The 24709-nt window shown below is 45.4% G+C and overlaps 1 protein-coding gene across 2 annotated transcripts in view; it reads left to right on the forward strand.

Annotated features, from left to right (window-relative positions):
• The first annotated feature begins 361 nt into the window (after positions 1–361).
• ARHGEF26 (Rho guanine nucleotide exchange factor 26) overlaps positions 362–24709 on the forward strand; it is a 120115-nt gene continuing 95767 nt past the window's right edge. Inside the window, exons 1-4 of one of the 2 annotated variants that reach the window (XM_084873854.1) lie at positions 362–809; positions 916–2061; positions 3478–3517; positions 8119–8264. In XM_084873854.1, coding sequence (XP_084729980.1) covers positions 964–2061; positions 3478–3517; positions 8119–8264 — 1284 coding nt within the window. In that variant the 5' untranslated portion in view covers positions 362–809; positions 916–963. Of the gene's footprint in view, positions 2062–3477; positions 3518–8118; positions 8265–24709 lie in introns of both variants that reach the window. The other variant, XM_084873853.1, reaches the window with a different exon arrangement.

Below are 24709 nucleotides of genomic sequence, written 5' to 3' on the forward strand. Positions count from 1 at the left end.
TCACTTCGCAAACCTGGCATTCCGGGTTTCTGCCTGGCATTCCCGGTTTCTGCGCCCGAGATCCGCTGGGGCTTGGGGCTTAGTACAGTGCATCTCAGCAGGGATCCCCCGCGCTTTCCCACGCTGCGCGCCCCCGGCCGCCCCGCCGCCTGCAGCCCCAGCTGCCAGCCTGCAACCCCTTCCCTGGGCACCCAGCCCAGGTGTGCGATCGGTTTTAAAATAGAGAACCGGCGTGATCAAAGGCTCGCGCGTGGGGCAGGGGAAGCCAGGGTCTGGTTGCTGGCTGCGAAGGGGGCGGGCCTGGGCGGGGACGGGGCCAAGACGGGGGCGGGGCCGAGGCCGAGGCCGGGGGCGGGGCCGGAGTCTCTGTTGGCCGCCGAGCTTCGCAGAGCTCCCGCCGCGGCGCCACGGTCCGGTCCCGGGGCCACCCACGGGGCGGTGGGCCCTGCTCGGACCCAGCTCTGCAAAAAGCCCTGAAGGGAAATCACCCACGCAGGAGCCGGGCAGCTGGAAGAGCACCCGAGGCCACCAGCGACTGGGGCGGGTGGCTGGCTGGATGGCGGCGGCGGCGGCGCGGAGCGTCCGGAGGCGAGTTTCCCAAGGAAGCTGAACTTCTCCCAAGTTTCCTGCGCATCAGCTGGCGCCCGGCGCCTTGGGGGCGAACTCCTTCGGCGCGGGTGGTCTTTTGGGCTCAGGAGAGAGACGATGTGGTGATTGGATGAGTCCGCGGGGGCGCAGCCCCGATTTCGCCCCGGTCTCGCCCCGGATCGTGCAGCGCGGAGCGCGCGGCGCTGCCCTGGAGAGGGCGGGTGAGTGACGCGCCGCGGCGGGGTGCCCGCGGGCCTCGGAGCGCGCGTCTTGGGTTGTCTGGAGTCAAAGTTCCATGAACTTCTTCCCCTCTTTCGGCTTCGCTAGCTGGGTGCTGTGCCTCGCGGGGCTCACCCGCGGGCCGGCTTCGGCGCGATGGACGGCCAGAGCGGCGTGAATGTCTCCAGCAGCAGCTTAACCCCTTCGTGGCGTAGGAGATCGACCCCCCAGCCGCAGATGCCGGGCCGGAGCAAGCCAAGACCCCAGTCTTACCAAAGCCCGAGCGGCTTGCTGATCACGGATTTCCCGGTGGAGGACCGAGGACCGTTCCCGGTGGAGGCGCAGCAGACTCCCTCCCAGGCGCCCACCGCTTCGGACGGCAGGACGACGGTCCCGAGGAGTCCCCTGCTCCTGTGCACCCATCGGAGGGCGGTGGCCAACGGGAGGACGGTGTCCCCGGAGTACCGGGTTGCATCTCCTCGGCTCTGGCGCCTGAAGTCCCCGCAGACCCCCAGGGGGGCGCTGGGCGGCTCCCCGAAATCCCCCCCTGAGAACGGGACAGCGATTTCGCCCGCGCCGCCGCCGCAGCGCCTGCGCCCCCCGCCTTCCCCTAACGCATCGGCCCCGTGCAGCCCCGAGGGAGCCCCGGCGGCGGTCGGGTTGCCCGTCAGCCCCCTGCCTCCTCCCGTTGCTGCAAACGGGCTTGCTGGAAACATCGACTCCCCTTTGCAATCCGGCCAGACGGCGAAGGACCCTGAGCGGAGACCCTCTCCCCAGAACAACAGGTCTTTGGAACAAAAACTCCCCCTCCAAAGGCTGCCTTCCCAGGACAACGAGCTCCCGGAGGCAGAGGCCCCTTCTTCGGTGGTTCTGAGCACCCATAGCCCGGCCGCCCTCAAGGTGGGGAAGCAGCAGATAATCCCCAAGAGCCTGGCCTCGGAAATTAAACTAAGCAAAAGCAGCAGTCAGCATGCGGAGCCCCACAAGAGACTGCTCAAGGTGCGCAGCATGGTGGAGGGCCTCGGGGCGTCCCTGGGGGGCCCCTCCGAGGACGAGGGCGAGGCCGACCACGACCTGGACAGCCCGGGCTCCCTGCGCAGGGGCTTGCGCTCCACGTCCTACCGCAGGGCCGTGGTCAGCGGCGTGGATTTTGACAGCCCTACCGCCTCCAAGAAGAAGAACAGGATGTCCCAGCCGATCCTGAAAGTGGTGATGGAAGACAAGGAGAAGTTTTCCAGCCTTGGAAGGATAAAGGTAAGAGTGGGCCATACCGCTAAAGTCCAAAGGGAAGGTGTTGGGGATGATAGATAGGGAAGGAGGGACGCAGGGGGAAATCAGACGTTATCATTCCCTTTAATTCTGTTGTTTGTTGATGGAAACCGGTGCACATGTATCTCTTGGCCGCTGTGTTGTTGGCAGGCACAGCACTTAGTTCACGTAGCTTTGTGGGAGGAAGGGAAACTCGGATCACTGGGTTGACTTTCTAAGCTTAGGCAAAATCTGGGACGAATCGGGGGATACAGAAAATGAGGTATTGATTGGCTGCATGAGTTCTGAGCACTTTTAATACAGGTAAAGGGGTGGAGAGCAGGACGGGATTTCCAGTCTTGACTTTGGCCAAGCTGTCTGGTGCTTGTTTAGAGGTGTCAGTCAGTGGTTGCTGATTCATCTCAGCTGATTAGGGAGAAAGCTGATTTCCTTTGAACCCATTGATTACTTTACATTAACTATTTATTTATTTATTTATTTATTTATTTATTTATTTATTTATTTATTATTTTTTTTTTGAATGGCCATCACATACGAAAGACCTCAGATAAAATGCAATGTTAAAATTAGGTTCCAGAAAAACAAGGCGCAAGAGGCACAGATAGTATGTCATCTTTGTTGTTCCTGGTTTCTGTCAGCTCGGCCTTTGGTTGTATTTCATTCCTGTTTTGTGCCCATTTTATCCTTGAGTGCACTTAACAGAACTTCAGGTTCCCGTGAGCTATGTGTTATTGCCCCCTGATAAAGGCCTGAAAGCTGAAATTGGTAAAAAAAAATAAATAAATAAAAATAAAAATACAAAGCAAGCCAAATATGACAGAAAGAAATAGGGAAAACCAGAGAAAGGGAATTTGGAGTGTGCATGTGCTGTCTTCTTCAGAAATAAGGTGGACCTGAGCAATAGGGCAGACACTCATGTTGGGAGTGACATCTCTTGATTAATCAGAGGACTGGAACCAGTCTCTGTATGATGGTCACATATGTAACACACAAGCAAACATGCTTTATTTTCTATCTTATGGCCTTCGGGAAATTACATAACGTTTTATGTTTGTTTTTCCCTCCTTCCCTCCCCCCACCCCCCAACCCTGCAAGTATAGCAAAGTTCAATTTAACAGTGCTGGTGAGTCATAAATAGCTGAGCCTGCTGGTCATTTGAGGATTCTCAAACTATTTCCACAGGGTGTGAGGGACATTGTACGTTTTATTTCACTGTTTTAGTGAATTGTCGTTAGTCCTATGAGCGAACCACTCCAGGGATCATCAGCTGTATGCTTTGGGAAATCTAATGAATGTAACAACAAAATAAGTACTTTTTCTTAAATAGCTGTGTTTTCAATCTGGCTCATTCATCTACATTATGCTTTGCCTTTTCCATTTTTTGCTTTTCTTGTTTCTTAGAAAAAAGTGCTGAAAGGACAAGGACCATTTGATGGGGAAGGTAAGCATTTGATTTTTCCAGACTTTTATTGCTGTTTCAATGTGGAATATCAATTATACGTTCCAATCCAGCTGCAGTAACAAAAACACTTAGGATGAGGAAAATGTGCAGCTTCTCAAAATTATACGGCACAAAGCACTTCTTCACTCAGCTAAGTTTTTATCTGGTAATACCAGCAGTGAATAAAATCAATAGCTTTCTTTGTAAGCTGATAACTTTGTCAGCCCATGTCCTGGGATATTGAATTCTTTTCCACTCTGGCTCTATCCCCCACCTTCCTTAAAAAAAAAAAAAAAAAAAAAAATGGAGAAAGAGTAAGAGCAAGCTCTAGCTCTTTAGTAAAAAATTATGAGAGTTTGGCATTTAGATCTTAAGTCATTTTTTTCCCTAGGTCATATTTTCTTTGACTGAATATTCTTTCCCCATTTTAGTCTTATTTCTGACTTCCCGTTTCCTTATCAAGTGTCTGATGGGGAAAATCTAACTCCTGGCCGACGGAAACATATCCCTAAGCATTTGTAACCCATATACTATTTTCATTAAGAGTTTCAAAAACAAAAGCAGCTTCGGCCAGGTGTTCAAACCCTAATCAGATTAGTGGGCTTTGTGTAAATAGATGGGTCAAATGTCAGCCAACTGGAAAAGCATGAAAGGAGCAGCAGCCCCAGCTGCCCCCCTTGTAGGGCTGGTGGAGGGTGGTAGAGGTGAGGTTAGTTCCCTTCTTTCATGCTTTGCGATGCTTAGATTTTCCAATCTTCTATACTAATAAAAGGGTAATATTGTTAATTAGACTGAACATCTTCCAGACGACCTTCCGGGTGTCCTTCCGGACAAAGCCATGTTAGCAGGGCCAAGGCAGAGAAGGTTAGAGGCAATCAGGCCAACAGGGGAGAGCAATTAGGACGAACAGGCTGTCAGGGGAGAGCAGTTAGGGGGATCAGGCCAGCAGGGGAGAGCAGTTAGGGGGATCAGGCCGGCAGGCAGGTGAGAGGTTAGGAGCCAGAGGTCCTGAGGAGTCCCAGATCGGAAAGCAGGCCAAGCTGAGGGAACCCCCTTCCCGTTGCATGAATTTCATGCACCGGGCCTCTAGATAAAGAATAATGAAGAAGGGTATGCTGCTAAGTAAATCTAATGTAGAACCACCCAGAGTTATAAAACATATAACCTTGGTGATTATCAATTGTTTCCCTATATAAAAATCATTCCCACTGGAGTATTTAAACATTACCGGTTTATGAAAATTTATTCATTGCACCAATATCAGGAAGCATTCTATACGAAGAAGAAGAAACCCAGATGCAGTGTTGTACCTGTTGACGATGAATTCATCTCCCTGGTTTTACAGTGGAGGGCTCGCCACTGTCACACAGCCAGCCCTGGGACAGAGGTCTGGTTCTCGGTCCAGTGTGCTTCCTCTGGTACCACGTTTTGAACATGAAGTGATCAGAGCATCTACCTAATATCGACTTAGATGTTTTTCATCTTTTGGAATTTGGCCTTGATTCTGGGGCCTTTGCCTCAAAGGATTAAAACGTTGAGCTCTTTTTTTTTTTTTTTTTTTTTTTTTTTTGTACAACGACAGATCACCCCCGGAATAGATCACACCCTTTGTTATAACTAGTTTTACATGGTTTCTGTTTATAAGGAACTGTTTCTGTGCACGCTTTCATCTCTTTCCAAGTAGGATGACCTAGACATTCTTTTTCACTTATATGTACTTGAGGAATGCAGTATTCTTACAGTTAATGATTAACAGGAATAAAACCTGGGAAGCCGTGTGATAGCGGTGAGAACCTGTGACGTTGGACCCAGGGGCCTGGGGTTCCTCTCCTACTGCTTTCCTCATCATTTGAGGTATAATTGAGCAGGCACCTTCACCTCACCAAGGCTTGATTTCACCAGGTGTACAATGACGTTAGCATTACCGCTACCAATGTTGTGGTGGGAGGGAATGAGAAATCACTTCAGCAATGCTTGCGTATGTTTTGTGCCAACCACTAACTACCTGAAATGGCACTGGAGGTGGGGGAAACTTAGTCATTACCTTCGCAATTTGTTTTGCACATGCAGAGCAATCAGAGACCAGTGCAATCTTCCATAGATCTAGTATTCCTTTATTATAGTCACGTAGGACATGGAATAGTTGATGATTAAAGAGGCAGATGTTTTCTTGCTTCAGTAGATGGAAAGGATTGTCAAACTCTGTGTCCCAAACGAAACTCCTAACCTTCCCTACTGTCGCCAAATCTCTCCTGGTGTTTCCCTCTCCTACCTTCTTGTTGTGGGACTTGCAGACCTCGGACATACCTGATCACCTCCCTCTCTCCAAGTCCATATGTCAGTCCACTTCTAGTTCTTTCTCAGTTGCATAGGCCAAGCTCCATTGTCTTTCGTCGACTATTTCAGTAGCATCCTCATGAGTCCCTATGTAGTTAGTGTTTTGTCCCTAAAAATCTAATAAAATCTTCCCTTTCAGTGGGTTCCCATGGCAATCAGGATCAAAATACAATTTTTTTTTTTTTGGGGGGGGCATTCCAACTGAGGATTGAACTTAAAACCTAGATATGTGTCCCTACTAGGAATTGAATCCACAGCCTTTTGGTGTATGGGATGATGCTCCAACCAACTGTGCCACCCGGCCAGGTCTAGTTTTTCAAAAGCATTGTAATGGATGCATCAATTAGGCTTAGCATAATACAATCCGTACAGTGTGAAAGAAGCTCATTCCTTTTGTCCTTAGGATAAAATTCAGTTCTTTAGAAAGGGAGTGGACTAACAACTCTCTGGGGAAAAGGGGTGTAGGGGGTGCGGGAAGAGACTGGACAAAAATTGTACACCTATGGATGAAGACAATGGGGTGGTAAGGGAAGAGGCTGGGATGGGAACCAGGTGGAGGGGAGCTATGGGGGAAAAAAGAGGAACAACTGTAATAATCTGAACAATAAAGATTTACTAAATTAAAAAAAAATTAGATGAAAGGAAAAAAATAAAATAAATAAAATAAAATAGCTTGAAAAGCTCTGCTTGATTTGGACTGTCTGGTTCCTCTCCCTACACACAGCTTGTACCCTTTGTTCTCTAGACATCCACTAAGGCACATCGACCTGCCTTAGTTCCTATAAGGAACTGTATTTCACTTGCCTCAGGACTTTTACATATACTTTTTCCTTTAGCTCTGTGGCCTCTCAGCTTTCTGGTCTTAGATTTTCCTCACGGACACCTCTCCCCCTCAGAATAGATCACACGCAGCTGGCAGTCTTTTCTCAGAGTTACCTGTATATAAATCTCTCCCTGTGTTGGTCTGTATTTGTACAAATTCATTGTGTCCTCAATCCTACAGTGACTTGCCTTCCACTTGCAGAAAACACTCAAGTTCTCTTAATGACACTGAGGCCATGCCCTCTATGGCCTGCCCTTTATTCATCCCCAATCTCCTATCTTCTGTACGTTCTTCCTCCCTCATCCTATTCCAGCCACGCAGGCCTCCTTGCTGATTTGTACATACGGAGTCCTGCCCCAGGGCCTTGGTACTTGCTGTTCCCGCTGATAAAATGTTCTTTCCCCCGTAGAATGGTGGCTTGCTTTCTCACCTTTAGTCTTTGCTTAAATGTCACCTTGGAGGAGGCCTTAAATTACCCTATTTAAAATCTGTATACCTCCCTCATAACATTCCCTATCTTTCCTTGTTTTATTTTTCGCCATGACCATTATCAGCATCTGACACATTTTTTTTAAATCCTCATCTGAGGATATGCTCATTGGCTTGAGAGAGAGAGAGAGAGAGAGAGAGAGAGAGAGAGAGTGAGAGAGAGACATCAATGAGAGAGAGAACTTCAATTGGTTGCCTTCTATACATGCCCTGACTAAGGATCAAACCCACAACCTAGGGATGGGCCCTCACTGGGAATTGAACCCACAATCTTTCAGTATACTGGTGACTCTCCAACCCACTGAGCCGCACTGTCCAGGGCAGCATCTGACATATTTTTATGTTATTTATTTATTGTCACTCTCCCTTCACTCTGATGTCAGCTCCATGAAGACTGATACTTTCATATTTTCTCCTCACTGTTGTATCCCCAGTGTCTAGCAATTCTTGGTATCTAGTAGGCATTTTCTAAATATCAGTTAAACCGATAAATGAATGAGTGACTTGAACTGTTTTTCTCCTTAAACTTTTAGCTCACGAGGGCACAAGAAATGTCTTTAACTTTCTATTTGCTCCCAGTCCTTGGCACATTGTGGGTGTACAGTAAATGTTTGTTACGTAGATAAATGGATGTTGATGGACCTTGAAGGGAAGGTAGGGTGTGGATTCAATTTAACCCAAAAATCCGTTTAGCAGGTATGACTATCCTTCATGGGTAGTGCAATGACATGGGGATTTTGCATTAGTTGGCAGTTCTTGTATGGATGGATTTGGGACAGGGCTGTGTGAGTGAGAAAATCACCTTTTAGCAATTGGAATACTCTTTAGTGACAAAATCCATTTGTCCCTTCGTCGTTTATTAAACCGGAGACTCAGCCTTGTTGTATAGATGTGGATGTTTGCTCAGAACAGGTAGCATCATGATGACACGTTGGGCTGGCTTTTCTTGCAGAAAACGCTGTCCTGTACCAGAACTACAAAGAAAAGGCCCTTGACATTGACTCTGATGAAGAGTCTGAGCCCAAAGAGCAGAAGTCGGAAGAAAAAATTGTGATCCAGCACAAGCCACTCCGGTCCACGTGGAGCCAGCTCTCTGCGGTGAGTGTTTGCCTTCTCTTCTGTCTGCAGAGGAGGGAACGCTGAGTTGTGTACATTTGGCGGGAATGTAGTTTTACATTTTTTCTGCCAGTAGTCCTGTACCTCTAAGGAGTGAGACTCTTCTTCGACTGTGCAGTGTTTCTCAAACCTCTCAGGCACAGGTGAGACTATGAACTTTGACCCTGCTGATTAGGAAAATTGGGTATTGATAAAGTGCCTCAGGACTGATATACTATGAACTCTGGAAACTCTTCCTATTCAGTATCTCTTCTCCTTTTTTCTTTTTCTTTTTTTTTCCTTCTTTTTTTTAATATAGTGTATATGTAATGATAAGTTAATATCTCTTGAACTTGATTATAATTATGGCTATATATACACATTTGTGTGTGTGTGTGTGTGTGTGTGTATCTCTGTGCACAATTGGGAGCTTATTAGAGAGCTTCCCTGGAAATCTCGTTGGATGTAGACACATTTGTTTTTTGTTTGTTTTTTTAAGTTGATTAATGAATGGCGTTCTGTTCCATCTCTCTGTGGGAGTGTCTCCACGCTGACTTTTGTCCTGATGAGTGATTTCTCCTCTTGGCATCAGACATCTTTTGTTTCCAGCCATAACTTCTATTCCTCCTGGCTTAATGCATGTCACAGTGTGATGCTTCCTTTACCTGCTATGGGCACAGCCTCTGTGGGCTTCCGATGCATTACCGAGTGGAAAGGAATTCCCACGGCTGGCTTGGGTGTTGGAGGCCTGCATTGCATCAAGAAACAAGCCAGCACACCTCTGTGAGTCCTCAGGCGGTATGAGGGCAGTGGTGCGTTTTAAGCCGACATGAGTGTCATGCAGAGTCAGGGATCTCATCTATTCAGGGAACCTAGCAACGTAAGAAAAGGAGCTGGGTGCGTTGGTTGGTGCTCAGAAACAAGACTGTGAAGATGGGTGTACGTTGATGGTGGGGCTATCTTCTGCTTTAGGCTCTTCCTCCCCTCTTCTAGCTGTTTTAGAATTCAGACTTCTAGAAACCAGGCCCTTCCTCCTTGTCCCTTTCCCACCCCTGAATTTGGTTCTAAGGAGAATCCACCCAGATCCACTGCCTCCACAGCGTGGCACCCTGAGTATCAAGTCACATTAAAATGCCTGCAGGACCAGGACAAGTAGTGTGAGCAAGGGATGCCGGTGTGTGTAGGGATGGGGAGCGTGGGGACTGTCTTAAACAGGCCTTCTACAAATGGAGCAGCTGGCGCTTAGCTCAACCCTACCCAGTGCTGCCAAATCTTCTGATACTTAGAAAAGGGGAAATAGAAATCCAGACTTTTATGAGCATTATTCTAATTCAAGTTTTAAAAACAATGCGTGGGCCCAATAAAATATCTGTGGGCCTGACCTGGCTTCTAAACTAATGGTTTGTAACTTCTGTGATGTTTACATGTGGTGAAGTGGCAACACCTACTCACATATGCCAATCCAAAGGTCTCATGATATATATACTAGAGGCCTGGTGCACAAAATTTGTGCACAGGGCAGGGGGTCCCTTAGCCCTGCCTGCACCCTCTCCAATTTGGGACCCCTCAGGGGATGTCCCACTGCCTCTCGCAATCCAGAACCGCTGGCTTCTAACAGCTCGCCTGCCTGCCTGCCTGATTGCCCCTAACCACCTCTGCCTGCATGATCTCCCTAATTGCTTCCCTGCTGGCCTGATCGCCCCTAACCACCTCTGCCTTGGCTTCACACCTTGGACCCAGGATTCCCTCCTCTGGCCGGCCACAGGCACCTGGAACCTGGGCTGGCACAGCCACAAGAGACAGTGGGTGGGTGGCTTTATCTGAGCTGCAGCCACAAGTGCCCAGGACCGCAGGGCGGGCAGCTTTTCTCCCTCTCCCAGGCTGCAGCCGCAGGCACTGATGCCCAGGACTGTGGGGCAGGAGTTTTCTCCTATCCCAGCTTTGTCAGGAAGGACGTCTGGATGGTTGTCTGGAAGACGCCCAGTCTAATTAGCATATTACTCTTTTATTAGTATAGATGTACCAAAGCAAATACTTGGGGAAAAACTGGGGACAAGGCCCAATGATGCTTGGTTGGCATTAAATCCATCATTGGTATGGATCATTTGGTAGAGAATCCTCAAGAATAATCCTTTGGATTTTTTCAGTTCTCTCTCTCTGTGGCAGCATCTGTGTTTGTTAGCACAGGCCTAAATCCTACAGTTTTTCTCTGGACCCCAAACAGAACGTGTCACTTACTCTTTGATCCAACTGAACTTGAGCGCTAAAACTCAGGCTGCTGTATTTACCATGCCTCCTGCTGTTTACTTTTCATTTATATTAGCAAGTGCACATTCACATACTACTACATATCCTTCAATAAAACTTCAAATAGGGGCATGCGTTTTATTTGGCAAAAGATAAATGCACACGGATGTGCTTTTTGTTAACAAGATTGATATCAAAAGGCTATTGGGTGATAAAATAGAAAACTACAAAGTGGGTTCTAACTTTAGTGTGTGTTATCTTGCCTTTGAGTATTCCCAGGAGGCTTGTGTGTATTTATTGTGTTGCTTGGCAATTACACTTAATCAAAGCAGGGTGATTGGACTTTAACACCCATTACTTCAATTTTTTTTTTTTTTTATCATAAAGTACTTCAGACGTGCAGAAACATTTAAAAATAGATGCCTGTGTAATAAATTTCCAGGTTCCCATCACCCAGATTGAACAAATCTTTTTTTTTTAATAATATATTTTTTATTGATTTTTAACAGAGAGGAAGGGAGAGGGATAGAGAGCTAGAAACATTGATAAGAGAGAATCAGCGATCAGCTGCCTCTTGCACACCCCCTACTGGGGATATGCCTGCAACCAAGGTACATGCACTTGACCGGAATCAAACCCGGCACCTTTCAGTCCACAGGCTGACGCTCTATCCACTGAGCCAAATCGGTTTCGGCAGATTGAACAAATCTTGACGTTTAAACATATTTACTCCAGGTCTCTATTTTTTAGGCAGATTCATTTAACCTCCCTCCTCTCCAGCCCTTTCCTTCCTTCTGCCACCCCAGCGGTAATCACTGTCCTGAAGTTCTTTTCTGCCCTTGCCACGTGGTTTTTCTGTGTCCACTGAAAAGATGCAAGCAGCTCTGGCTTTTAGGAAAGTTGATTTTTTAACAGCAAAAAAGCTGCGGTTACTTTTAAAGCAGCCTAGCAGCTGGTTTGTCGAAGCTGCAATCTGGACCCTAAAGAGAGGCGGCTTCATGAATCATGGACAGTGTCAGGCTGTTTTCTATGAGGATCAAGACCTCCATTTCTCTGTCTGACCTCATGCCCTGGTCTCTCTTTATAAAGGGGTTGCAGTGTCTGGGACAGGTCTTTGAAAAAGTTTGCTTTTTATATATTTTGGTATCATCTTTCCATGCTTAACTTTTTTTTAACTTACTTTTTTATCCTCACTCAAGGACATGTCTTTATTTTTTTAGAGGGAGGGAGGGAGGGAGGGAGGGAAAGAGAGAGAGAAAAAGAGAGAGAGAGAGAGAGACATTGACGTGAGAGAGAAACATTAATTGGTTGCCTCCCATATGTACCCTGACCAGGAACAGAACCTGCGGCCTTTAATCTTTTGTTGTCTGGGACGCTCCAACCGACTGAGCCACCTGGCCAGGTCTCCACGCTTAACTTTCAGTATACGAAATTAGTAGGGTGGCCCCCACCCAGTCTTGCCTATATCACTAACTAAAAGGCCTCTTCTTGGGGTAAGGCCTTGATTCCAGGAAGAATAGGACAGTGGGTTTTCTGGCAAAGAGTTAGGTCTCATATTGGCATCTGCCTTGACTTTCTACTTGGGAGCGGGTGTATGTATATGAGTATTTGCTATTGATTATTTTATATATATATTATTGATTTTTTACAGAGAGGAAGGGAGAGAGATAGAGAGCTAGAAACGTCGATGAGAGAGAAACATCGACCAGCTGCCTCTTGCACACTCCCTACCTGGGACCTTTCAGTCCGCAGACCGACGCTCTACCACTGAGCCAAACCGGTTTCGGCAATTATTTTATTTTATTTTATTTTTTAAATCTCTTTGTTGCAAACATCTGCCTGCCTCTTGGGATGAAAATTTTCCTGTCAGTTGATTGCAAGAAGAATCCATTCTGCAAAAGGCCCCTTAGAAATGCAGTCATTCATGGCTGTTGCATAAGGCCTTTAAGCCTTCGGCCTGAAAAGCCATTTGTCTTAGTGTGTTCACTTATGATGTGTCTCCTTTAGTTTTATTGGACAACCACACAGGTGACAGGTGCTTCTCCGCCTACAGCTCTGGTGACAGGCTTACCTGTAGTGTTGTGGTCATCTAGGGATAAGGGAGAACAGAGAGACATTTGAGGGACCTCAGTAGAATAATGAAAGTTTAGGCTGCCACAAACTTCTCTAACCAGATTAAAGTGAGTTAACGTGAATGCACTTAGCAGCGGTGGCTCTGCTAGCAGGTTCTTCAAGTAGACTTGGGCTGTTCCTTGTAGTCAGGAATACAACCTGGGCTCCTAATTCCATAAGGGGGACAGGTTTACCTCTTCCTTCACCTGATTGTCAGAGTCTATAGATCTCTTCCTAAGTTGACATTCTGGATTTCTCCTGTTAAGGGAGTAAAACTTTGTGCTGCTCTTTGGGTTTTGGGAAACACTCACACTATGAGAAATAATTTACATCATCATGATGTTTGGTCGGTCCCATGTGAAAAGGAGGTGAAGGGTTTTTTTTGTTTTTTTGTTTTTTTTAAAAATTGCTATCATTTTCTTTAAAAATATATTTTATTGATTTTCTACAGAGAGGAAGGGATAGGGACAGAGAGTTAGAAGCATCAGATGAGAGAGAAACATCGATCAGCTGCCTCCTTCATACCTACTGGGGATGTGCCCGCAACCAAGGTATATGCCCTTGACCGGAATTGAACCTGGGACCTTTCAGTGCGCAGGCCGATGTTCTATCCACTGAGCCAAACCAGAACTTGCAAAGGTTTTCTTGATCTTTCGAGATCTGTGCTCAGAGATGAAGGACCTGCCATCCACAGGTGAATTGGCCTCAGCGCCTCACCTAAAATGGCAGCGGGAACAGGAAGCCAAGAGTTCCTGGATCTCTGAGAACAGCTTGTGGGTTTGAAGGAAAATATCGATTGTTTTATCTATCTGGGGTAGATAAAACTAACAAACTACTTGTTATAGTTGGTGCCAGGCATGCAGCAGCTGAGACCTGGATGCCAAGTGAGCTTCTGGTTTTCCAAGTTCACCCTTTCATGGGATCCTGGAGGCACTGAAATATTACAGAAAGGAAAAGATAGATTCTGACCCAAGTCTTTTTGCTTTTCATCATAACTACTCCCACCTTCGCCCCCTTGGCCTCCCCCCGCCCCCCCCCCCCCCCCATCCTTCACTGTGCAAACACTAAAACATGACCATTGCGAAACCGGTGTTTGTTTTGTTAAGTTCAGTGACAGCAGCAAAGCCATGCTCACCAGCCATCTCCTGACCCCATTGATTTGCCACGGGGCGTGTTTGTGTAATTTCCATCACCTTGACATCCCAGGTGCTTTTGAAAAGGGTGTTCAGGCTCCAGAGGCAAAAACAAGCACGGGGCAAAACTGTGCACTGAATTCAACAACCTAATATAGTCATCGCTACTGTACTCTTCCCCTGTGCTCGCCAACAGGCGGGTCTATCAGGAACCTTAAATCACTCCGAGTATTTCTTCCGTGTGCTTCAGACTTTCAGACTCTTCCTTCAGAAACTGGTTTTTCTGTTTTCATCCAAGTGTTTCTTCAGCTGTGCTTAGCATGGCTACCGGTGTCATAAGAAATCTGGAATCAGGACGGGCTCAGCTTTTAGGACACAGAGTTTGCCTCTGGACAGCTTCCCGAATTGCTGAATGAGAAAGGGACGATTGGAAAAGTGGCAATTTTATTCTAATTTCATCCAGTTGAAAATATAACAGACACGTTAGAGACTTAGTAGTTCGACTGATGGGACTTACTCTTTCAGAATGTACACTGTTTAGTTGAAAGGCATGCTTTTTCTCCCTAAAAATCAGAGCTCCACAGATGTAGTAAACCTATATGTTATTTTCTTTGCAGAAATGCTTTATGCATTTAGAGGTTAGATAGTTTCCTTCTTTTTCTTATGTTTTCATACTTGTCTCGAATAATTTGCAGCCGCTCAGTAACATGCCGCTTAAGATAATCTCTTGAGTCATATAATTTTCCATTGGTGTTTTTGCAAGATAGCAGGCTCATAAAATCACTCTTTACCTTAGATGGTGATTAATGCTTCTTGCCATATTTATCCTTTGTGTTTAAAAAGATAGAGAAACATTCTCATTTTTCAAGTCTTGGCTTACTTATAGTAATTCACATGTAATTGGCGAGAGCTTTCGGCGCATACTCATCCACACTTTTAAGTAGAACAGCAGAACTCCTGGGATGTTTGCATTGTCATAAGCAGGAAAAGAGGTCCCTGTGCCCAGACCTGAGATTCTGGGCAGAGATCCTATTCCAGCCACAAGGGATGGATGGGGGCCTGCTTAGCCTGGGCCGGGGACTGGGCTTATATACTTTTGTTTTTTTCGTACAATTAGATTATAAGGTTCTCTTAACATCTTTGAAAACTAATTTTGACTTATATGAGCAACATAAAACACATTTTCCATGTGAAAAGGAATTTAAACATTTCAGATAAGACTAAAGTCTTTTTGATAACATAGCTGCCACGTTAATCCTTTTCCCTCCTCTGTAGGCAATGCTGTTCTCAATAGCTGACTCATCCAAACCCATGCGTATGTAACATTTAAATAAAAAAGTAAACATTGCGTGTCTTACATACATAATGTGCTTTATAGATTTTATAACTTTCTTTTCCTCTGAACCGTGTGTCTTACAAACCAGTTTGTGGCTATCCATGATCTCCAGTGTTCTTTCTAACTGCTGTGTTCTTCTATAGGATGGATGTGGGTTTTGTCATCTTTCCTTGGGTGGTAGTGGGGGAATTATACATGCTTTGAGAATCTAATAAAAGCTATGAGCCCTGCACCTTCTCTTTAGAAAAATGCACACACAAGTATATGTGTACATATTTGTTTATCATTTTTGTTTTTTTTTTCATTTCCATTTGAGGGCAGCTTTTTCTCATGGTTATCTCCAAAATCCTGGGAGCAACTCACTGTTTCTCTGTGTGTACTGAGTGCAGTTTTCATGTTGTTCATATTGTTCAGAAGTGTTTCTCTTTCTGAACTTTAGCCCTGTTGGAACTTAAACTGAATAACCCTGTCTGAACAATATACATAGGTTGGGGGGGGCAGGACCTACTCTGGTTGGAGCTGAGTACGTAAAGAACAATTGAATGGTAGATATGCCAATATTTATGTTATTGATTCTCCGGGGAGAACAATGGGATGTGAGAAGGTGGAGGTGTGTGCACCAGGCCCTGAGGCCAGGCAGAGAGCCAAGGACACAGGTGCTCTGAGAAAGTGGGAGGTGATGAGCACAGGGACTTTGATTTTGGTTGGCCTCACTACAAAAGGAGCATGTCAGCCAGGAAGCCAGCCAGGGGACCTAGACAAAGAGGGTCTTGTGATTTCATTGAGCAGAAAACCAACGACAGAGAGTCCTTCATTCACCTAGTGTTTGTGGAGGGCCTGCTCTATGCCAGACCCTGCCCTAGACACTGGTGATGGCGCACGCGCACACACACACACACACACACACACACTCCACCTTGCTTTCATGTCCTTACAGACACCCTGCATCGCCAGACAGACATCAGACAATAAGGCAGAACGGCAGCTGTGTTAATGCCACGAAGGACATGTTTGTGCCGCTCTGAGAGCCTTTTGGGGAGGACACCTGACTGGGCAAGGTGCCGTCAGTCGAGAGAAGATGGCAAAGGAGGTGGCAAGAGATGCCATCTGAGGATTGCCCAGATAGGTGTCTGGGCAAGGTTGGGGCGGGGTGTGGGGTGTGGGGGTGCAGGCACGGTGGAGGAGTCTCAGGCAGAGAGAACCTCATACACATGGGCCCTTGGGGTGATGGTGGGTAAGAGGAGTTAGAATGAAGTCAGTGCAGCTGGAGCTTCTTGAGCTACTTTGTGGGCTCCTCCTCCTTCCTCTGATCTCTAATGTTGGGAGGTCCCGTTCTCCATCCTTGGGCCTCTGCTCTTGTCTGCACTCCTTGGTGATCTCTTCCAGTCTTGTTGCTTTAACTATATCGTATGTTTTGATGACGTCCAAGTTTCTATCTCAAGAGCTTCAGGTAAGGATATCCAGCTTCTCTTCTGGTGTATAATAGGCATCTCAAAGTTAACCTGTCCCAAAGGTGTACTTCTGATCACTCCCTTCTCTCCCACCCAAACCTGCTTCTCCCACAATGGCCTTTATTTCTTCTTAACAAAATAGCTTCATTTCTCCAGTTGCAGTGGTCAAAAACCTGGGAGCCATTTCTCACGCTCCCCTTTCTCCCATAACCTACTTTCAGTTATGTGCAAAGCCTTCTGCCTTCACCTTCAGCACAGAGCTGCTCTGCGCTGCCTCCCTGTCCAGCGCAGAAGTGGAGTACCTGGTTGCTTCCCTGCTCAGCCACCGGCATCTGCCTTCGTCCCCTTTCCTCACTTCCCCAAGCAGCACCTGTATAATTATCCTGTTGATGTGTGCCCTGTTAAAATATGCTGAGATACTATCTCTTTGTTCTGAACCCTCAAGTGATTTCTCCTCTACTCAGGGCAAAGGCCAAGTTTTATTGTGACCTGGAGGGACGGGGGCTGTGTGATCTGGCTCCTGGTTATCTTTCTGGACTCATCTCCTGCCGTTTTTGCCTTGCTTATTGCTGGTCGCACTGTTGTCCCTCAGATACAAGATGTACTCTGCCTCCGGGCCTTTGCATTTGCTGTCTCTGCAGCTCTCAGTAGCTCTCCTTCTAGAAAGTCCCATGGCTCTTTCCCTCACACCCTCCTTCCCCAACATGTCCCATCCTCTCTGTGGCACTTATTCCTCCTACATACTACGGGATTTACACTTTTTGCTTATTGTACATCTACTCCTACTGGAATAAAAGTCACACGAAGGCAGAGATTTTTGTCCATTTTGGTTCCTGTTGTATCCCTAACACATGGCATAGTGCCTGACTTAAGAAGGCTTGTGGTAAATATTTGATGAATTTACGAATGAATATATGAACGAATAAATGCAAAAACCCAGTTCCGTAAGTGAAAATAACCAAAGCTACTCAGCAGCGAAAGCAGCCAGGAAGGTTCCTAGTTCGGGGCCATTTGGGGGCTGTTTTTTAATTTTTATTTCAAAAGAAAAATTCTTGATGGTTGTTTGGCCACGTCCAAGATTTAATAGATGTCTTGGAAACACCGGGGACCTCGCATCCTCACAGTTTAGAACTATGTTAGCGCATCGTAGGCATTTGCATCCTATGAAATCACTTTATTTTTTGTTTTTTATTTTTTTAATAAATAACACCCCCCTAACCCTGCTTGGGAGTGGTCTGTTTTGTTTTTTTTTTAATATATTTTATTGATTTTTCACAGAGAAGAAGGGAGAGGGATAGATAGCAAGAAACATCAATGAGAGAGAATCATTGACCAGCTGCCTCCTGCACACCTCCCATCGAGTATGTGCCCGCAACCAAGGTACATGCCTTTGACCAAACCTGGAACCCTTCAGTCCGCAGTCCTACGCTCTATCCATTGAGCCAAACCGGTTTCGGCTGAAATCACTTTAAATGATAGCCTCTATCCCCACTTGGGGTTTTTCTTGGGGACTTGTCTGGGTGCGTTCTGTAGGAATACAAGGTAAATTAGGTAAAAGGAGAAAAGACTCAGTTACTTTGAGAAGTTCTGAATACTTGTGGGGGAAGGCTCTTTACACTTGAGCTTTGGATTGTAGACATCATCTATCCCATTCTTATATTTGTTTTTCTGACCTTCAGATGTCCCCCCGTGGCATCTTGTCCCTTGGTCCAACGATGGCACTGTTTCTCAGGGCCACAAGCCACACAGTGGTTTGTTTGCATAACGACTGGAAAAGTCACCACCTTCAAAATTACTGTTGAATTTTAAGATATGGAACTAATGCTTAAAAATTTGTTTCTCAAATTTCATTGATTTATCCCGACTACATATAAGCTGTTGACTTTCTACCCGATTAGTCTGTACTCTCACATCTTAAGTTGAGTACGGTTTTTATTATTTGTGTACCTGTTACTGGGGGAGATAGGGACCGGAGAGCCCATGGACAGCTCCTGCAGAAGGAAGTGCTGTGGCCAGTGAAAGGAAATTGCAGATTATTTTCCTTTTTGGCGTAGGAGATAAACTCTGCCACCCCACCAACTGCAATAACACAAAAATGGGAGCAGTTCCCGTGAGGGGTGGCAGGAAGCACCCGGCTTCTGGTAGGGATCTCCAAGGGAGCATGGTGGTTGTCTACTCAGCTGGGCAACACGGAGTCCTGCTAGCCACCTGGGGTCAAGGTCTCCGTGTGAGCAGGCAGGTCAATGGCTGACTTGCAGGAGAGCTGTAGCTCTGGCACCTGCCGTTGGGGCATCCTTTTATGAATCAAACCAATGGTTAAATGTAGTTCAATGATTGGCCAGATATTCGCAGAGGCCTCCCTGTGTACCAGTGAATGTACTGCAGTTTAGGTAGTCTTGTGACTAGACCACGAGGGCAAGCACTGTTTCTCGACATACCTTAGTACTTGATATCCAGGCAGCTGAGATTCTGAGATGTTCAGTAGGGCTGCTTGCTTACTGTTTTTATACGGGTCTTGATATTCCCTGGAAGAGCAGGAACCATACTTCCATGAGATGACTTGGCCAGTGTTGTGACTCAGTGACCATCTGCCTGTTGGCTCTCTTCCCATGAATTGGCTTATTTTTCCTCTTTACTATGTCTGTCTTTTCTCCTGAAAGCTCCTGCAGAGTTGGAGTTTCTGTGTCCTCCTAACTTGGACTTGGGTCCACTCCTACTCGGCCTCACACTGTCCTTTCAGCTTCCATATATACACTCAGTGTATATTCTATATAATAAAAGGCTAATATGCAAATTGTCCCCTCTACCAGGAGTTCTACCACTAGACAGGCTGGCCAACCAACCACCTATGTCCCCTACCCCTGGCAAGGCTGGCTGGACCCCTCCCATGCACGAATTCATGCACTGGGCCTCTAATACACACACACACACACACACACACACACACACTTACACACACTGAGTGGCCAGATTATTATGCGTTCAGAGATCATAATAATCTGGCCACTCTGTGTAAAATGAACCAATTTAGTTTCTTCAGAACCATGTTGGGTCATATTGGCTCAACCACTTTCCCTTTGATAATAGGTCACTTCCTTGTCATTTTGGCTAGGTACCTAACAAGTTCTCTTCCAATCAGCTTTGGCCTCCACGATGCATTGTGGTGTGAAATGTGGCCACGTTGGGCTACTTCTTCGGCAGAGAACAAAGAAGTGTTCTGTGAGAGTTTTAAGTGACAAGACTGATGTATCTTGTATACACTTACACACGGAGGAGTTGACATTGCAACCGTGGTCCATATCAGTGACCTCACATAATGCAAAATACATTTTACCTTCTAACCGATATGTGTGTCCATGTGAGTGCATGTGTGCAGGTGGGTATATGTGTGTATCCCGAACAAAAGTTTGACAAAGCAGAAGTTATCTTTAATGCATGCAGTATAGTAGGGTATTTTCTATTTTATCCTCCTGTTTGGTTACATTTAAATAGATGAAGACCAGAGATTTATGGACTTTATCTTCCCGCTTCCTAAGAGTTTCAAATTAAACTTGTAATTTGAAAAACCCTGGTCTCTGACTCCAAAACGCATCCCTGAATTATGGGGGGCAAACAAAACAAGCCTAAAACCTAAGACCTGTACTATAGGCTTTTAGAAGCTGGTTTAGAGGACAATGGAAATGAAATGTCTAAATGATGTTTTTGAAAGAAGGTTGGACAAAATGTCAAAATGAGTGACACAGACATCAGAAAAAACAGTTAAGAACAAGATACTCCTCTCTAGAAAGTGTGACCAAAACTAGAAGGGCTGGTTGGACAGAAGAGTGGGAAATAAAAGCAGAAGTATAACATATGGCTTGAATGACATCTGATATGTAGGTAAACAGAATGCTAATTCAGTTTCTATTTCTCAGATCTCCTCTGTAAAATAAGGTCATTCCCGTCCGGTGAAACCATTGCATGCTTTGTAAATCCTACGTAAAACATCAGTTCACTTTATTGCTCATTTTTCCTAGGATAGTTTTTTTTTTTTTCTTAGGTTAGATTTTTATTGCAAATCTAAGAAATTAACTTCAGGGCCAGTGTTGGTCTAAGTCAGTGGTCTGCAAACTCATTAGTTAACAGAGCCAAATACCAACAGTACAACGATTGAAATGTCTTTTGAGAGCCAAATTTTTTAAACTCAAACTTCTTCAAAATAGACTCGCCCAGGCCATGGTATTTTGTGGGAGAGCCACATCCCAGGGGCCAAAGAGCCACATGTAGCTCACGAGCCACGGTTTGCCGACCACGGGTCTAAGCAACTTACTGTTTTGGAATTGTTCATCCTGTCCATCTGCCACTTGGCAAAAATAACAAACACAAACAAAACAGCGTTTACCCTGCGGGCATCCCCTTGACAAACGGGTGTTCTCCTCTGCAGAGGAGCCCGTCGGACCTGCCTGTGCCAGCCCTTCTTACTCACACCTTCACTATGTGTCCATGGCGTCATTCCCAGCGATTCGGACTCCAGCCCAGGCCTCCTCCCCTCGCTCTCACCCTTCCACACCTGCCTGTCATCACTCACTTTCAACACTGCCTCATAGCCACTGCCTGGTTTGGACTTGACTGAGCTCTTTCTGTTTCACTCTCTCCCTTTGCCTTACTCTGTTTCTTTTTCCTGCTGGTGGTCCCCTCTCCTCTCTCTAGCTCTCCTCATGGGCAACAACAAAGAGATGCAGGAACTGTTGGCAGCCTTAACCATTTCTTTGTCTGCCCTACTTGTTTTATTTCTCTTTCGAGAGAGGACTTTTGAAACCTATTTTAGTTTTTATTTACAATAAAGATGGAGGCCTTCGCTGGGTCACTCAGTTGGTTAGTGTCATCCCGATCTGCCAGGGTTTCGGGTTTGAGCCCTGATCAGGGTACATACAAGAATCAGCCAATGAATGCGTAAATAAGAGGAACAACAAATTGGTGTTTCTCTTGCTCCTTTCTTCTGTCTCTAAAAATCTATAAAAAAATAAATATGAGAATATTCTATAAAAAATTTTAGGTATAAAAATTATGCTTTAAAACCAAAGCATGTTCATCATAGAAAAATAAAAAAGTATCAATAGAAAAAGATAACAAAATAAAAATTAGCTGACGTTTTGTATATAAGATTTCAGGCCATTTATTAAAAAGGTGAAGTTGAAATTTTCTTTTGAGCAGGACTATCAATAATAAAATCATATTGTCTTGATACCCATATTTTTCCTGTTTCTACATATCTTTTTTTGTGTGTGTGTGTTATTAAACCTGCTGTTTTGTAACCCATTATTTTTCTCTTGACAATGTAGTGAATGACTTTCCGCATCATTAAACTTTCTTCCACAACAACCTTTTGAATGGCCTAAAGGTTGTGTGTTTCATCACGTAGGTGGATGTTTCGTAGTTCTTTTAACCATTTCCCCATTGTTAGTCATTAGTTTGTTTCTGATTTTTCAATTTAAAAATTCAAAGTTTAAAGTTGATTAACTTCTTTAAAATAATTAATTTTGAATTACAGAAGTAATACAAATACATTGTCCTTATTACAAAATTAGGCATAACAGTTCAGACCAAAATCTGCTTTGATTTTTATCGCCATTCCCAACCCCCACAACCCCCCACCCCACTCTTAGTCTTGGTCTGCTCCTCAGTGTTTTATTAAATATTGCACTTTGTAAACCTGCTCATTCTTTTATTAAATAATTTTGTAAATTGCCCTTTTCCCCTAGCATCATTTTCCCTTTCATCCTTCCTACTTCTGTGCCATTAGCTTTTCATGTGTGTTTTTTAGCGTCATTTTCTCCTCTTAACTGTTGGTAGGTGAAGAGCTTCATTTCTTGCTCACCTGGAGGATAGAGAATGAGTACATTTGGGTCTAGGCTCAGCGCCCACAGGGAGCTAGTAAGAGCCACAAGTCAAAGGGAAGCATTCCTTTATACTGGGAGAAATGTCAAGATTAAGCAACACGTGAAATCGCCAGGCCACCCCACTTACAATGTAGTTTTCAGTGCCCCAGAAGCTAGGAATCCAGTGAGAGATGACGTTTCTGGGGCACCCAGTGGGAGGATCTCCGTTTAGGGGGAAGGGTAGCTGCAGATCCCAATTCTGAGAAATTCAGAAGTGTTCAAGATGGCGTGTGCTGCCCGGGTTAAGAGCTCAGCCTTTGAAGGCAACCAGGCAGGCTTGGGGTTGAATCCCAGCCTTGCCCCTCCACTAGGGCCAATGACTTGGCTTTTCTGATGCTATTATCTTCCTTGAAGGGTTGTCCTAAGGTTGAGGAGTGTATGGGTTGTGCCCTCTGTCCCCCCACTTGTGGCCAGTGGAAGTGGAATTCTTGTGATGTCACAAGGAAAGGAATGTTCTGAGACTCGCACAGGAGAATGAATGATAGTTATTTGCATGGAATTAAACCCTTGTCTTTTCAAGGTACCATTTCCCTCTGTCCTGCCATGGGAAAAGTCCAGTCTTGCCTTCAGTAGAGCTAGAATTAAGACACTCCTCCAGAGTCTCTGCTTCATATTTAAGCACAGTCCACTCTAGGATCTGGCTAGCTTAGTGTGTGTTCCCAGCTGCAGTCCGTTGCGTGTGGATCCACATGGCCAAGGGCCAAGGGTCTGCTAAGGCCACATGGCAAGCTAGTGCATGGGTGAGTGTGGGTCACAGAGCAAGGGAGTGCAAAGAGCAAGCGAGAGAGAGGATTTTTTGTCTAGGGCTTATGTATTCCTAAATTTTTGTGGGTTTGCATTGGGGTCCACCCTCCTAATCAGTGATCTTTGTTCCCAGGCTGGAGTGCCAGGAAAGCACCTCCCCAATGTCACCCCGACTTCACTGTGGCATACACCTACCTTCCCCTTCCTCCAGTGATTTGTAGGCAATGGCACAATGGTGTCCTTGGGAGTGTGGAGTTGCAGTTCCCTGGTGAAGCTGCCCAGATGACAATGCTTTAATATCTGGCCTTCCCTTTGCTCTCTTTCTGTTTTTAATATTAGCTGGCTGATTACAATGATGATGACAGAAGTTACAAAGTTCTGGTACATGGCAAGCATTTGATATAAAGGTAGTCTGAGAAATGAAAGAAGGAGCAACGAGAGCTCTGAATCAGAAATTGGCCCGGTATGGTATGGATAGCTAGTTCACCAGGCTGGCTGCAGTGAAGTGAAGCACACTTATCTCCTACATCGTACAGAGCGCAGCAGCAGTTTATTTTGGTACATTTAATTACCTATCTGTTTGTGGGTTGTACTCTCAGCCTCATATCTGTACTGAAATCATTTGAGTTCATTCAAGAATCCTGGCTCTGTCTATAGAGGGTGACTCAGGCCACAGAGAAGCAAACGCCTCAAGCCCTGGCCTGCCTTACTGAGTTTGCTGTCATTTTAGTAGACCTGAGGTTCCCTGGGCAGCGTGGAGAGGAGAACTGAGAGGCTTGCTGTTCTTTGAGAATCAAGAATTTGGGTGAGGTCTATGGAATTTGGGTGAGGACTATAGAATTTTGGTGAGGACTCTAGAATTTTGGTGAGGACTCTAGAATTTGGGTAAGGTCTATAGAATTTTGGTGAGGACTATAGAATTTGGGTGAGGTCTATAGAATTTGGGTGAAGACTCTAGAATTTTGGTGAGGACTCTAGAATTTTGGTGAGGACTATAGAATTTGGGTGAGGACTAGAATTTTGGTGAGGACTCTAGAATTTGGGTGAGGTCTATAGAATTTGGGTGAGGACTATAGAATTTTGGTGAGGTCTATAGAATTTGGGTGAGGTCTATAGAATTTTGGTGAAGACTCTAGAATTTTGGTGAGGACTATAGAATTTGGGTAAGGTCTATAGAATTTTGGTGAGGACTATAGAATTTTGGTGCGTTTTATAGAATTTGGGTGAGGTCTATAGAATTTGGGTGAAGACTCTAGAATTTTGGTGAGGACTATAGAATTTTGGTGCGGTCTATAGAATTTGGGTGAGGACTCTAGAATTTTGGTGCAGTCTATAGAATTTGGGTGAGGACTATAGAATTACGGTCAACAATAGTAGATCAGCGAGCAGATCTGTGCTTTGAACAAATGAGTTAGGAGGTCCCTGGCATGTTACTTGCTATATTTTCAAACTAAGCATATGATTTTATTAAATGGGTCATTGTCTTCTAACTCTCTACCTCCCTAAA

The sequence above is a fragment of the Pipistrellus hanaki genome (assembly GCF_964339955.1).
Source record: "Pipistrellus hanaki genome assembly, chromosome: 2".
In the NCBI taxonomy this organism is placed as follows: domain Eukaryota; kingdom Metazoa; phylum Chordata; class Mammalia; order Chiroptera; family Vespertilionidae; genus Pipistrellus; species Pipistrellus hanaki.